This window comes from Rousettus aegyptiacus, unplaced genomic scaffold (assembly GCF_014176215.1).
Source record: "Rousettus aegyptiacus isolate mRouAeg1 unplaced genomic scaffold, mRouAeg1.p scaffold_m13_p_2, whole genome shotgun sequence".
In the NCBI taxonomy this organism is placed as follows: Eukaryota; Metazoa; Chordata; class Mammalia; order Chiroptera; family Pteropodidae; genus Rousettus; species Rousettus aegyptiacus.
In genome coordinates, this window is record NW_023416295.1 from 170,090,236 (window position 1) to 170,105,921 (window position 15,686).

The 15,686-nt window shown below is 48.1% G+C and overlaps 1 protein-coding gene across 9 annotated transcripts in view; it reads right to left on the minus strand.

Moving 5' to 3' along the window:
- The window catches only part of PLA2G6 (phospholipase A2 group VI), a 51,361-nt gene that overhangs the window by 30,724 nt on the left and 4,951 nt on the right, over positions 1-15,686 (minus strand). For 3 of the 9 annotated variants that reach the window (XM_036237477.1, XM_036237480.1, XM_036237479.1), the window contains exon 2: positions 10,705-10,958. In XM_036237477.1, the coding sequence (XP_036093370.1) occupies positions 10,705-10,913 (209 nt within the window). In that variant the 5' untranslated portion in view covers positions 10,914-10,958. Of the gene's footprint in view, positions 1-10,704; positions 11,094-12,109; positions 12,610-15,686 lie in introns of those variants that run through there. The other 6 variants (XM_016161748.2, XM_016161749.2, XM_016161747.2 and 3 more) reach the window with 4 other exon arrangements.

The window sequence follows — 15,686 nt, forward strand, 5'->3', positions numbered from 1 at the left end:
TATCGCTAAAAAATAATAATAGTTATCACTAAAAAGTAATAATAATAGTATTACTTCCAATAGAGAGAAAATGGAATAAGAAACCAATCATTAATTGAGAAAGATTATACTAAGTAAAAAAAGTCAAACTCATACAACTACATGCTATGTGATTAAAAAGTAAAACTATAGTGATAGAAAACAGATCAGTGTTTGCCCGGGACTACGGAGGGATGGGGACTTATTGTAAAGGAGCATGAAAGAAATTTGGGGGATAACAGAAATGTTCTATCTCTTGATTGTGGTGATGGTTATATGAGTGTGTGCCTTTATCAAAATTCATTGAGTGATACACTTAAGATCGGTAAATTTTATTTTTTCTGAATTGCACTTCAATAAAGCTAACTAAAATAAATAAATAAATAGATATATAAATAAATAAATAGATAGATAAATAAATGGAAAGGCAAGAAAAAAGGAATAAAGAAAATAAAATATAACAACGAAAATAGCAAACAGTAAGATGGGAGGTTTCAACCCAAATCTATCAGAATTACATTAAGTATAAATAGACTAAATGTTCTAAATAAATATGAGGAATAATAAGATGAGAAAAAAGTACAACTACATATTCTTTACAAGATTAAAAACATAAGGAATATATTAAATACTAACCAAAAGAAAGCTGGTAAAGCCATATTAATATTAAACAAAGTAGAGCTTAAAGTTAAAAAGTATTACTGGAAACGAAGATGGACAGTTAGTTCATAATGATAAGTGTTTCGATTCACTAAGAAAATATGACAATTATAAGTTAAAAAGTACTTAACGATAAAGTTCTAAAATAAAGTTACACTTGACAGAATTAAGAGAACTAGATAAATCCACAATCACACTGAGATGTTGTCATATCTTCTGCCAGTTACTTAAACAGCAGACAAAAAAAGCCCCGGTGGATGTGAACAATTAGTAAACACAACCTCACAGACATATATAAAAAACATTATTCCCAGCAAGTAGAAAACACACATTATTTGCGAGCACACTCATATAAAAATTACAAACATTGGACTTATGCTGGGCCTTAAGACAACTCTGAACAAATTTCAAAGACCTGAAAATATTTAGACTATGTTCTCCTACCACAATGCAATTAAGCAAAAAATCAATAACAAAAAAGATAACTAAAAATTTCCCGTACGTTTGAAAATTGAGCAAGATACCTATAAACTATGGACCAAACAAGAAGTCATGGTGAAATTTACGTAACAAACTTGTGGGATGAACTTTCGCTTCTGGCTATAACAGAGGAGCTTGTACCAGACTAGCCCTCCTGCTGAAAACAAATATAAAGACAGGATTAAATTCAAACAAGCAATAGAAGGCAGCGGAGAGAATCCAAGGCAGGCAAGGCGCACAGGGCCAAGGCTTTAGCGAAAAGGGAAGCCCGGGGAAGGAAGCCCCACATTTTCACTTAGGGCACTTTGGGTTCTGTGGTGCAGGATATATAGGCCAAGGATAGACCTGCATCCTAGTGCTCCCAGCATTCTTAGGAGGCTAGGCAGAGAGATGCCAGCATTTAGTGTTTTCGAGATGGCCAGAACTTGAAGGAATCAGGGATGTGAGCCCCAAATTCTGCATGAAATTTTACCTCATAAGCTATAAGCAAGATGTCAAGAAACCAAACAGAAAACGGCAGCAGGGAGGATACAGGACTGAGCTGAAGTCCTGGCGGTTTTTCAGTACTTGAGAAATAGAGATTAGAGTTCAAGGTCAACCCAGGTGGAAGGACCCAGGTAAAACCAAGAGATTTGAGAACTTTAAAAGAAAAAGTTATGACCTAGGAGGGAGGGCAAGCTCAAGATGGACCAACTTTAACCAGGCCTGAAACACAGCCTTGACAAAATCTTTTGAAGGAAGATAATACCATCCATGTTCTCTATAATTTTCATGTACAATCTCCAACATGCAAACGAAAATTACCAGGCATGCCCAAAAACCAAGACCAAATGACCAAACAGGACTAAGAAGATCAAACAGACAATAGAAACAGCCACCACAAGTGATTCAGATATCGGTTATCAAATAGGAACTTTTAAAAATTTGATAGATACGTTCAAGAAAATAAAAAATGAAATGTATAACGAAAGAATCAATTAGATATTTTAGAACTGGAAAATACAATAACTGAAATTAATAATTCAACAGGTTGATCTAATAGCAGACTAGACACGGCAGAAAAATTTAGTAAAATAGGTTGGCAAAATAAATCCCAACTGAAGCAAAAGGAGAAAAAGGAAGGATAATACATTTTAAAAGATTAAGAGATATATGAGAAGTGGTATAAAGGCTTAACATAGGTATAACTGGAATTCCAGAAGGAGGGGAGAGATAGAATAGAACAGAAGCAATAAAAATACTGATGAATAATATCCCAAAATTGATGAAAGACTCAGGACACAGATTCATGAAGCTATATGAACCCCAACAGGACAAAAGCAGACCAAAAAAACCCATACCTGGGTATATAACAGTAAAACTACAGAACGTAAAAGACAAAGAGAACATCTTAAAAGCAGCAGGAGGAAAAAAAGACCTGTTATATTTAAATAAGCAATAAGACTGACATTGACTGCTGACAAACAATGGAAGTGAGAAGAGGGTATCTACAAAAAAACTGGAATAAACGTCACACTTAATGTAAGATGTTAAAGTTTTCCCTTTTGAGACCATGAATGAGATAAGAATATTTGCCTCGCCTTTATACTGACTATTCTTACCAGTATGGCAAGAAAAATAAATAAAAAGTATAAGGATTGGAAAGAAAGAAACATACAAAACTGTCATTATTGATAGATGATATAATTGAGTTCTTAGAAAATTCAAAAAATATTACAGATAAATTATTAAAACCCATAAATGACTTTAGCAAGGTTGCTGAACGCAAGATGAATATACAAAAATCAACTGCATGGCTATATAGAGCAACAAATGGAAAATTAAATTTTAATAAATATCATTTACTAAATATCAAAAATTAAATTTTAATAAATAACATCAAAAAAATTCAAATGCTATGAATAAATCTAATAAAACATGTCTAAAACTTCTGTGCAGAAAACTACAAAGCATTGAGAGAAATTTTTAAAAACCTAAGAGGAGAGTATTCCTGGTTTCTAGATTGGAAGATTAAATAATATAAAGTTGTTAATTGTTACCAAACTAACCTAGAGAATCAGTGCAGTCTCAATAAAAATATTGAGACCAAAAGGTTTTGTTTGTTTGCTTGCTTCTTTGCTTGTTTTGTGTGTGGAACTTTTCTCTCGTAAAAAACGCAAAGAGCCAAGAATAGCCAAAATAATCTTGAAGAAGATCGAAGTGATAACTTGTTCTACTAGATATCAAGATTTATCATGAAGTTATATTAAGACAGCATAACATTGGTGCAAGAAGAGGAAAATAGAACAGTGACTAGAAGTGAATCCATTCGTAGAGGGACACAGATGTATGACCAAAGGGGCATTCTAGAGAAGTAAAAAGGAATAGTTTGCAATACAAGGACCTGGGAAAACTGTCTCTCCAGCTGAAAAACAAGAAAAAGCAACCTGAGTCTTATTTCACACCATATATATTTTTTTTGAAAAGCAATTCCAGGTATATTTTTAATCTAGTTATAAAAAACAAAATAGCAAAGCTTCCAGAATACAGAAAAATACTCTCTTGACCTCATGGTAAAGAAGGAATTTCTTATATAGTACACAAAAGCAAACGTATATAGTACACAAAAAACGTAAGTTTGACTTCCTTAAGACTAAAGAACTCTAGTTTATCAATAGGTACCATTAAGAAAGTATAAAGGCAAGCCATTGAGTGGGTGACAGCAAGAGAGATGAGCAAAACAACCCTGATAAAATGCTAAAAAAAAAAATTTTTTTTAATTTATTTTTTAATGTACAAGAGATTTGAGGAGGTACCTTACTGAGGAGAACTGCCAACTGGTTAACCAACTCATCCAAAGGTGCTCAACTTCATATGCAATCAGGCAAATGCAAATCAAAGCCATAATAACATGCTACTACGCACCCAGTGGAATGATAAAATTCTTTTAAACTGACAAAACTAAGTATCAGAGGACGTGAATTAACAAGAAACCTCATTCGCTGCTGGGAGGAATTCTCCACTAAAGTTGAGAATACGTGTGGCCTCAACCCAGCAATTCCACTCCTAGAGAGACGTGTAATAGAAATGCATTCACGTACGCACCAAGAAAACTGGAAATGACCCCAATTCCCATCAACGCTAAATGAAAAAGTAAAACTGCAATCTAGTTACGCAGCGGAATTCCACTGCACCCAAAACGGCTGACACAGCTACATGCAAAAACGCATCAATCTCACAGACAAAATGCTGGGCAAAGAAGCCAGACACAAAAGCCATTCCCGCGAGAGTCAGGTTAAAGGTCACCTTTTTTGGGGGGAAAGGGGACAAACGGGGGGCTCCTGGAGTGCCACAGCTTCCTAAATCTTGACGTGGGTGGTGGTTAAGAGTTGCTTGTGATAAATCATTGAGTTATATGTACTTTTCCATAGGTGCATTCTTTCTATTTCGCCGTTTTTAAAACGTTTACAGAGAAAGAGCGGGAGATGAATTGAAGACGGCCGAGTCCAGGCGGTGTCCGAGGTGAAAGTGGAGTCGAGGAAGATGTTTTATAACACACAGTTGTGTAGTGATGGAAAATATCCAAAAAAGAGGGGAGGCTGTGTAGCAGACAGAGGAAAGAATTGCTGAAATATGTCCTGAAGCGGATGAGAGAGGATGGTGACCGTGATGGGGGGCAAAGCCTCAATGAGACCCTCGGATGGTGCATTTCCGGTGACGACAGGGAAGGCCCACTACAGAGGTGCAGGTGTGGGCAGAGGGGTGCAGGGAGACTGCGTTCCCACTGAGACAGAAGCCAGGTCATCAGCTGAAGGTAAGCATGGAGAGGAGGGGCTGGAGGTGGACGAGAGGGTAAGGCATGCCTTTCAGGAGAGCTGGAGACGGATGACCTGGGCTGAGGCAGGACTGCCCACCAGGCTCACAGGCTCACCTGTGGCTCACGATGCGATCTGAAGGTAAGACCAGTGGGCATGGTGGACACCTGGAATTAATTGGTGTTGGGTTTGCCAAAACCAACGTGATGGAGGGAGAGCAACGAGAAAGCGGAGAGTGTATACGAAGGTGCGATTATGATAACGGGCCATGGTGTTGGCACTGGGTGAGAGAGGACGGCCACGAAAGGGACTGGAGCTGCGAGAGGGTAAAAGAACCAGTCCGAGGTCCGTGGGGGCAGAGGAACTTGGCATTCGGAGTAGACAGAGGAGCTGGAAAGACGGGAGGCAGAGATTAGGAAATGGGGTGCTTGACACCTGCATTTATGGAAAAGCGGCTGTTACTGGTGATGACAAGGTCAGGGATTGGCCCTGTAGACCAGGAGGGGTCGGGCGCCAACAGCCCTGGGCGTGAGGAGGGCGCCCTGTGAATACTGCAGCCACCAAGAGTCAGGACAAAGCCAGGACAGACGGAGAAGGAGCTGAGCCAGGCTCACATCTTGAGGATGTGGGGAATGCCCTGGGGGAGCAGATGCCTGCCACCAGGAGGGAGAGAGGGTGGTATCACAGGGTGATGTGAGATTCAAGTCTGAGAGACGAGGAAGACCCTGTTCCACCTCCAAGCCTAGTGGGGGAAAAGACTGGGAGAGAAAACTCTGGAGAGGCCTGCAGGGCAGCAATGTCCTCAGGGAGGGCCAGGTTTGGGGCAGAACAAGGTGAAAGAAAGATGCAGAGGAAACGCTGAGATCTAGAGGACTCGTGGTGCTGTGTCCTTCTTCTCAATCTGAGCCCCCAGACTAAAGCCGCCTGTCATCAGCTCTGGGAAGCGTCGCTTTGCTGGGAGCAGCCTGTGGATAAGCCTCAGGGGGTCTGAGAACTTCCTGAAATTGCATGCCAATGTGTGGATGAGCATTTGGGGGAAGAGAAGGTTCCCTGGAATTCTCAAGGGGGTCCTAGACCAAAAACTGGCCAGGAAACATTAGGCTACAGGGGTTTCTAACTCTTCAAAGCCGAAGACAAGCCCTTCACCACGGGTTCTCCAAAGCACCCTTCCTCCGCGCCTCCCTCCAAGCCTTCGCTCATCACTGCCCTCACCCTGCAGGGCCCTGCCTCGCACGCCTTCTCCTGGTGAAATCCTCCTCACCCCTTAAGGGCCACCTCTAACCCAACTACCTCCAAGAGGCCTTCCCCACTCCCCCACCCCATCAAGCCCACTTTTACCTCCTGTGGTCAGGGATTCATTCATCCAGTGACCAAGTATTTACCGTGCACCTACTGGGTGCCAGCCCTACACCAGGCACTAGGAGAAACGACTCAGACCCGGGCCCCGTCTCCTAGGAGCTCTGCAGTCCAGTGAGGGAGACGGGTGCGCACACAGACACGTGGCGATCCAAGCCATGAGGGGCTGACCCACATGGGGACAGTGCAGAGGGGTGAGGACACAGGCCACTCGGCTCGCCTGGGATTTCCTGACAAGCGGTTTCGTGGCAAAGTCCCAGAGCGGAAGTGCAGAGGACCTCAGGAGTCAGCCCTCTTTCCAGAAGTGAAGATCATGTGTCACACACACTTTGCTCGTTCCTCCCAGGATACCTAGGAAGTGTGACCCTGCTGAGATACCACTGAGGGCAGGCGGGTTTCATCAAATATCATATGTCACAGTAAATGTCAGCAGTCAATGATTAATTTGTACCCGGAACACCAGTTTGGACATTATCATAATGTACACAGCAATGGTACAGGTGACCGCCCCAGGGCTCACAGCAGAAGAGCCGGGGCCCTGGACCATATGTCAGGCCAGGGGCCTAGGATGGGCCAAGATAAGCTGAGCCCCGCCCAGCACGCCACACTGCCAGATGTTCCCGTGGAAGGAAGAGGTGGGTTCTCGAGCTGGGATGCCTGGGACGGAACGCCAGCTCTGCAACTGACCGGCTGTGTGACCCTGGGCAAATTACTGAAATTCTTAGAGCTGTGTTCCCTCCTCCACGAAGAAGAGCCCCACCTCCTGAGACTGGTATGAGGATAAAGGGAGCTAACACTGAGACGGTCTGGCGTGCATGCGGAGCTAATAAACCAGACACTGAGATTGGAATTGGTGCTGTCCGTGTCAGCCAGGGTCCACTGTCTCGGCCCAGGAGGGGTGCTGTGGGACTCACCGGCCTTAGGTAATAAAAGCTGGGGGTTCAGAAGATCCCGATTCCCTCCCCCATCCTGATGCTATGCCTGCCAGCTACCAGCGGCCACAGAACAGCAGGAACACCTCTACCTGGAGCTAAGGCTGGATGCGGGGCCTTGACAGCCACCTCTGACACCTTACTTAAGTACATACAGACAGTTTGAAGCCCTCCGGGCAAGTAAAAGAGGAGACATGTAAAGGACAGAGCCTCCTGAAGAGGACGTCTGGTACAGCAAGCCTTCTCTCTACAAAGAGTCGTGGGGAGACCCCTGTGATGACCACCCCCAGTGCGAAGCCCAGGGCGCTGGCACAGTGCCCCGAGCCCGCCCCGCCGCAGCCCTCACTCCCGGGCACACCACAGGCCTGGGCGCTGACACTGGCAACTCTTCATAGCCTCCCCTCCAGCAACCCCTTCTCCAACCTCCGCTCCCGCTTGCCAGCTCACCCCCTCGACAGCCCTGAATCCAACAGTCTCCTGGCCCTGACAGAGGGCCTGGCGGCCCTCAGTAAACGCTGTTAAAACCGAAGGAGTACATCACATTCGTCTCACAAACCTGACATGTGCCAGGCACCCTGCTGCGTCCTGGGATGAACGAGACAGGCCCAGCCCCTATATTCATGGGGTCTGTGATCACCAAGAAGGAGGTCTACTGAGCTCAGGGATGGGGTGCTATGGGGACACACAGCAGAAACACCTCCTCTGGCCTGAAGGCCAGGAGCAGAGGGTGGCCAGAGCTGAGACCAGAGGGAGAGGCAAGGCCCCCAGGGGGGCCCTTATGAGCCATGCTAGTTATTTGATATGTTAAGGAAAGAGAAGCCCTTAAAGAGTTAAGCAGAGGAGTGAGCAATCAGATGAAAGATCATTCTAGAAAGATCATTCTGACGGCAGCTTGGAAGAGGATGGGAGGGGAGCAAGGCGGCACCAGAGCAACAGGCCAGGAGGCAGGGAGCAGCAAGAGTCCACCTGCGCCGTGGCCACCGCCTGAAAAGAGAGCCGGCGGCAAAACGGAGAGCAGCAGAACCCCTGGTTTGGGAATGGTGTGTGGCCGAAATACAGGCTACACTCTCCAGACTCCCTCATGGTTAGCTGTGGTCATGTGACTAAAATCCTAGTCAAAGGGACTTAGGTGGAAGGCACGTGTGCAACTTTCAAGAAGCATCCCTAAGGAGAAGGAGACTGCCCATCTGCCTCTCTGCTGGCTGGACCCGGCGTGGCCACCTGGGACCACGTGGTGACCTAGAGAATGGAGGCCACACATGGTGAAGAACATCACAGACGGAGACAGCTACCACAGTGGCCCTATCTGCCGTGGCTGTCCCTTAGGAGAAAACGAAAACTCAATTCTGTTTAGCCATTGTTGTGTTGGGTTTTCTATCGCTCGGCCTGAACCTAATTTAACTGACAGGGAAGACGCAGACTCAAGATATACTTGGAAAGAGAACCCAACAAAACTCAGTTAAGGACCCGGATCTGGGGGTGAGGGAGACCGAGGAGTCAGAGATCACTCCTAGGTGTCTGGATTGCACAACCACAGAGATGGGTGATGACGCCATTTGCTGACGTAAAGATGCTTGTGTGGGAGCCGGTTAGGGAGAAGAGCAAAGAGAATCCAGAGCCAGGTGATTCCTGGAATTCCGAGAGGAAATATGAGCTTAGCTTGAAATCCTACCCAACAATGCTTCTCATTCTGCCTAAAAACATGGAAACGACAGAGCAGCACAGGAAGAGAAATGGTTTAGGAACCAGAAGACACAGATTGTGTTTCTTCACTGCTTCCCGTGCAACCCTGGAGAAATCATTTCTCATCCCCGAGCCTCAGTTTTCTCATCCATAAAATGGAATAATGCCTTCCCTGCTTACCTCATCAGGTCGCTGGAGGACATGCTACTGTACCATATGTGACAGTTCTGTCAGCTGTAAGGTGCCACCCAATCAAGGGTAGTAACAGCACAGGTGTAGTTAATAAACTGTAAACAAAGGGTTTAACCCCCTGGGGCAGAAGTCCTCCGGGAGTGGAGCTCAAGCTTCCTGAGACAAAGCTAGAATCCTGTCACGGAATATTTACAACTGAGGGGTCTTGGTGACGATTTGCATGGGGAGGATGTAGGGCCGCCAGGGCAAGACACTTCAAAGGTACAGATGAACGGACCCACGGGCCCGGTCGGCTGTGCATTCCCGAAGAGCAGCCCCCAGCTGCGGGCCTGGGGAAGGGTTCTGAACGAGGCCGGCCAGAGGGCCGTCAGCTCAGGCTCATCCGAGCCCAGTCGGGACTAGTCCTGCTGTGTCGAAACTGGCCATTGGACTGTTCTTTGCCCAACTGCCTGCTTGGGTGCCTCTGCCTCAGTTTCTCTGTGGAGCCAGGCCCTGAATTCTCACCTGACAGGCTGACATCCTGATACCCTGCCTCACTCGTCCCCTGGTGGCCGGACCTCGACTTCTCAGCTGCCACTTTCAGAGACTCCTGCTGTCACACCGCCTCAAACAGAGTGATCCTGAGGCTCCCTCCAGCCCGACCTCTCTCCCAAGCCCTGGACACACCCAGGCCCCGGCCAGATCCATCCGCCTGTAGGTCCCCTCCCCAAGGCCTTGACAGGTCGGGAACAACCTTATCCACTCTGTTCCTCCAGATACACTACTACTCTCTTCCGGACACAGAGCAGCCCACCGAGAAGTAGTCACCTCCTGTTCCCACTGTTCAGTGCTCTGCCTCTGTCACAGCACTCCTCACACTGCCTGGCTTGCAGGTGGCCTCGCCCGAGGACTGCATGGTCCTTAAAGGCACAAGCATGTTCTGCCATCTCACACCACCAGCCGAACCTGGCCCAGCGCCGCAGACTCCAGAGACACTGGAGGTGCTCAGTGCATGCTGACTGGATGGGGGACAACAGGACAGCCACAGGGATGGATGGATAGAAACAGGGCTCTCGGTACCAGCCCAACTCAATGCCAGTCTGCAGGAGCCCAAGCTCCTCCAGACCCTGCATCGTGGGTCCTTAGCCACTCCTCTCCCCTTTCCCCACAGCCCTGCAGCCTGCTTCCCACCTTTTACTTCTAGCCGACAGGAGACCCTGAGAAGTGACAACTGTCCACCTCTTAAACACTCTCCTGAACAAACCTTGGCCAACCCCTAGGAGGACAGTCATGACTTTAAAGATCCAGGGCTACAGATGACCCCTGGGCCTTACCTGACTGACCCTTCTCAGCTTCTCTCCCTTTCCTCTTCCCTCCATCCGCACGGGTCAAGCCTTGCAGGAAACAACCCAGTCTTCTGTTCCCACACCCCTGCTGCCAGGACCCTGACGGCCAGGTGTGGAGTCTAGGAAACCCCTCCCTCCACTCAAGAACAGTCCCCTCTCTCACCTCTCTCCTGACCCCTCAAACATAGACCCAAAGAAGTGGCTTCTGAGCCAAGAAACCTCCAGTCAGAGGAAAGGTGTGAGTTGTGGCTGATCATCACCCACCGGAATCCACTCTGTGAGTTCCTGGGGTTGACCAGGATGCAGTCCCAGGTGCGATTGGAAGTGTTCTGGAAGAGAATCAGCTGCCCTTCCTCCTGAACCCGGACACTCAAGATGTAGTCGGCCACAGCCACCTCCTTCACCCGGAACGGGTTAGAGAACATGTTGGTGACGCTACTGAGGGTATTGACAAGGCGGCCGAAGAACTGCATCTTCTGCGGGGCTGGTGAGGAGGCCCCACCGCCTTCCCCCTCAGTCTAGAAGAAAACGGGGTCTCTGGTCAGCGGGGCTCGGTCTCTCATGCCCACCTCACCAAGCACAGCAGTTTCCTGCCCGGGCACCCAGATCGCTCCCCACCAGCGCAGTTCCCCTGATTCTGGGCCTGGAGGGACCTGCAAAGGAGGACAAGAGAGAGAAATGGGGTAAGAAGGGCTGACGGGAATTACAGAGCTGCCATTGTGCACAGGTGACCGACTGTCCTGTCCCACACCCAGTTTCTCCAACAGAGACTCAGTTTCCTCATCTGTAGCGTGGAGCCATATTGCTCCAAGGAGCGCCTGCTACAGGTGATTCTGCCCTGTGAAAACGGAGTTCTCACCATATAAGGTGTAGGGTCAAGCTTTTTGGTGCTCGAAGAGCTTGGTATGGGGTCATTTCAATTCCACAAACAAAACCAGTGTCCCTTCTACTAGAAACCGCAAGGGGACCAGGATTGTCTCACACTCCGTCAGGGGCGGGGGAAATGTAAGCATTTGTCCAAAGCCTTTCATATCTGCTGCACTGGTTTCCCAAGAAGCTCTGACGGAACTCGAAGCCCAGCTCCCAGGAGATGAAGACGCATGACAGCACTGGACACAGTGACCACGTGTTTGAGTGGAAATTTTACAATTCGTATTCAAGTCACAGTTCATGCTATGGAAATCGTCCCCAGGTTGGATAACAGAATTAAATGTCTTGTTATTTCCTGAGTTCTCAAAAAGCACGCTGCCCTCCTAAGGCAGTGCCACCAGAGTCAGGTGACAATTAACTGGAGGCCACCCCTCTGCCTCTGTGCCACAACGTCACCTGCAAAAAAGCAGGTCAGACACAAGGGCAAAGAGTGAACGCGTGGGCGCCCTGGGGGAAAGTGGACGTGTGAATGGAGCTAGTCACACCCTGGCCCCTGTGCTGAGGAGAGGAGCAACTTTAGGATAAAAAGAACAACACGAGGCCTCATTTAATCATCAAAATAAGGAATAAAGGTCAAAATGATAACATCAGGAGCCGTTAATTGAGCACTTACGAGGTAGTAGGCCCTGAGCTAAGCACGTCACGTCACTGGCTCACTTAATTCTCACAAAACCACATGAGGCAGATGCATTGAGCAGCTCCGGAGCAAAGCCATTCAAATCCCGGCCTCGCTACTTACCAACTGTGGGGCCTTGGACAAGTTACTTAACCTCCTCGAGTCTTAGTTTCTCCATCTGTAACGTGGGGACCGCAGCAGTGTCTAAGAAGAGAAGCTATCAGACAGTAAATGTTTAATAAACATTAGCTCTCTTGGCTTCGATCATCCCCCATTTTACAGACAAGGAAACCGAGGCTTACAGGACCATGACTGTAGAGCTCTGAAAACGTCCAAAGCTTTGTAATGTCCTTCCTGTTATGGTAAGTGGTAAGATGTGGTGCGAGCAGACTGTGGGCCTCAGTTCTCCTTCTTTAAAATGAGGGTAATGCTCACCTTTCGAGTGTTTCGAGGATGAAATGAGAACACGTGTGGGGATGCTGAAACCCGTGTCAAGTCCCTTCTGTCTCGGGAACTGCAAGAACAGAGGAGTTGTACCGCTCCCCACGGGCAGAGGAGAGGGGAGGGATGCCAAGGAAAGGCGTGGTAATCAGTCCCAGGAAAAGAACCCGCCCCCCCCAAAATGTAAGACAGGCATGCATGTCAATGTGCATATAACGTTTTTTGTTTTGACACAGAAATGGAAGCAACTTGAATACCCAACATAAGGGGGAAATGTCAATAGTGATATCTTTACCCCACAGACACCTTGGGGTCATTAAAAGCTATGACTGTGAAGATCCTAACCGCTGAGGAAGAGCATGTGGCATTCTGCTACAGGCTCAGTGGCATCCAATCCATGATGTGCCCTGTGTTGTTTGTGGGCTGCAAGCTCAGCCTGTGAAGCCCCCACCTCCCGCGCAGCCTCTGCCCCTTAGACCCGCCCTGTCAGCTCTAAACCATACGTGATTCCAGAAAGCAAGGCTGTTTCACGCCTCCTCATCTGCCTGCATTGATCTGTCTGGAAAAGCCTTGATCCCCCTCACGCTTCCAAATACTAATCACACCAAACAAATATGCTTCCTAATACTGATCACACCAAACACTGACATGCCTTCTTGTTCCCTGGCCCTATTTCCAAGAGTTTACATACATTGATCATTTCATCTGAACCACCGCCCTATAAAATTGTTATCATTGTTATCCTCATTTTATATATGAGAAAGGCAAGGAACAGACCAGAGAGGTAAAGTAACATGCCAAGGTCACACAGCTAGTAGTAGGTGGAGGAGTGAGGACTGGAGCCCAGACGGGCTGGCTCTGGAGTCGGAGCTTCTTAAAGGCAGGTGCTACACCCCTGTACACTCACCCCCAGCACAAAGCTTGGCCCATATAAAGGGTGTTAAAGCACAATTTACAAGTTTAACTGAGTAAAAATAATGCACAGCAAAAAAAAAAAAAAAAGAAAAAAATAGGCTGATAAAAAACATACCATACCAAAATACTAGGAGTAAGTAGATGAGGTGTTTACGGGCAATTTTTTTCTTTTCCTGATTTTCCAAACAGTATGGAAATTTTTTAAAGTAGGAACATAGGCTGACCCCCTGGGGCCTGCACCTGGGAATGTGGGGGTCAGGCCTGGCTTAGAAAAGCAGCGAGAGGCTCCCAGAGGGCAGGCTGGCTGCACTGGGAATGATGCTCACAGGAAGTGGAGAAGGAGGAGCGCCCAGCACCAGGGAGCCCAGCACCAGGGAGCCCAGCACCAGGGAGCCCACTCGGGTTAAGGGGAGGTGGGTCACTGTAGGGGTCCAGCTGGATGGAAAGAAGATGCCCCGCCCCGGAGGAGAGACCCTCCTCAGGGACCTGGGGCTGACAGCTGGGTCCCTCCCACACTGACTGCAGCCTGGCCACTGAAAGGACACACCTGGCTCTCTTCCCGCCTCCCATGCTGGGCGTTAGGATGAAATGACACGATGTAGGGAAAGTGCTCTTCCAGGCCACTGGCCAACTGTGGGCACATCAACAGTGGCTGTTGTTATCACACGGTGGAAGAAAGGAAATTAAAACCATCGGGCCACATCCTGGAGCCATCGCGCAGGCCGACCGGGAAAGCGGCAAGCGTAAAGAGCGCACGGGTGTACTTCCTTCTCCTTTCTGTCGTCTTCCTCCTGTCCCCACCACCTCTGACCACAGAACCCAGGTTTTTTCCAGCACAGCTGTGGGGGGAGGGTGCTGGGCTGGGGCACGGGCTGACGGTCCTAACCTGAACTCGCAAGGTCCCTTCCAACCGACTCCTTCCCCGCGCAGCCCGGTCCCCCCACTTCCTCTCGCTTCCCGCGGCTGCTGACCCTTGGACCGTGCCACGGTGTCACCATTTGCTTTCACCTACTGACAACTGTTCCTTATTGCTCTTTACCTGGGCACCTAGGTGATGCCAGAGCCATCAGCCAGGGACCATACGCTCCTGGGCACCGAGGGCTGCTTCACGCAGTTCTCTGCAATGCCACAGTGTGAGACGCAAACCTAAGAGCTTTTGTGGTGGTGGTAACGGGACAGTTCTCTACTCCACACAACTTCCAAGCGTCAATTTTATCTCTCCTATAGTGAGGCTGGATATTTCTGGCCTGTTCCCCTTAGTTTTGCTCCCCCATCCCCTGTCAAAGGCCCAGCTTGCCTGCTCGGTTTCTTCAGGGAAGAATTCCAGTGACTGCCGGGTGTGAGTTGCCCCTGGAAGAGCTGTTAAGGCAGGAAGGACAAGGAATATTATCCCCATTTCAGAGATAAATAAATTGAGGCCCAGAGAGACCTTACACTGTGGGTGTTCAAAGTGCAATTGAAAAGGGATGTGATGATGTCCACCAATAAAGAAAATAAACAAATTTAAAAACCCTTACTGGGATCACAGGACAACTGGGACCAGTGGGTAGAATCCTGGGTGAGGTCCCTGGAAACAGCTAGCTGGGTTCATGAAATGAGTAATCACAGGGGGACCCAAGTTGTTTCAGTTTTGAAAAGTGCGGTCAGGTGAACACACAATGCCTTACTGTTAAATTGTACACCTGAAACTTACTGCGTTTCGTTAGCCAATGTCACCGTAATTTTTTTTTAAAAAAAGAGAGAGAAAAAGAAAGAAAAGAAAAGAAAAGTGCAGTCTCTTGAGGGGAAGAGTCAGAGAAGGATGGCTGGAGGAGGTGACTCTCGAAGTGGGGATGAGGTAGAGGCCTTCCCAGTAGACAGAACTGACGAGAATGTAAGGGAAGACATGGGGACAGGAGCCCGTGTGACCCATCTGGGAACAATAAGCATTTTCATTGGGACTGGCCAGCACAGAGTGGGGGCTATGGTTACTGCTGCAGTCACCGTGAGTACTGGTCACTGTGGAGCCATTCATTTGGCATCTGCTAGGCCAGCCTTGCTCACAGCCACCCTGTGAAGTGGGTTCTTTATCCCTAGTTTCCAGAGGAGATAAGTTCAAGAAGTACAGTAGAGGAAGGGGGAGCACGTGGGTCAGTCATAGGGGTGGTTAGTTCCCAAATATCTGGTTCTCTTCAGCCGCGAATTCCCTGCAGGACCCTGGCAGGTCTCAGGTAAGAGCTAAGAGAGGAAGTGCAAAGCCACCAAGCCCTGGACCCATCCTCTCTCCTCCTACTCGGGATGGTTATGTGTGAAACTGCTCTTCCAGAGTAAAAGAGGACACCTCCTGGCCTGTCCTACCTGGAAT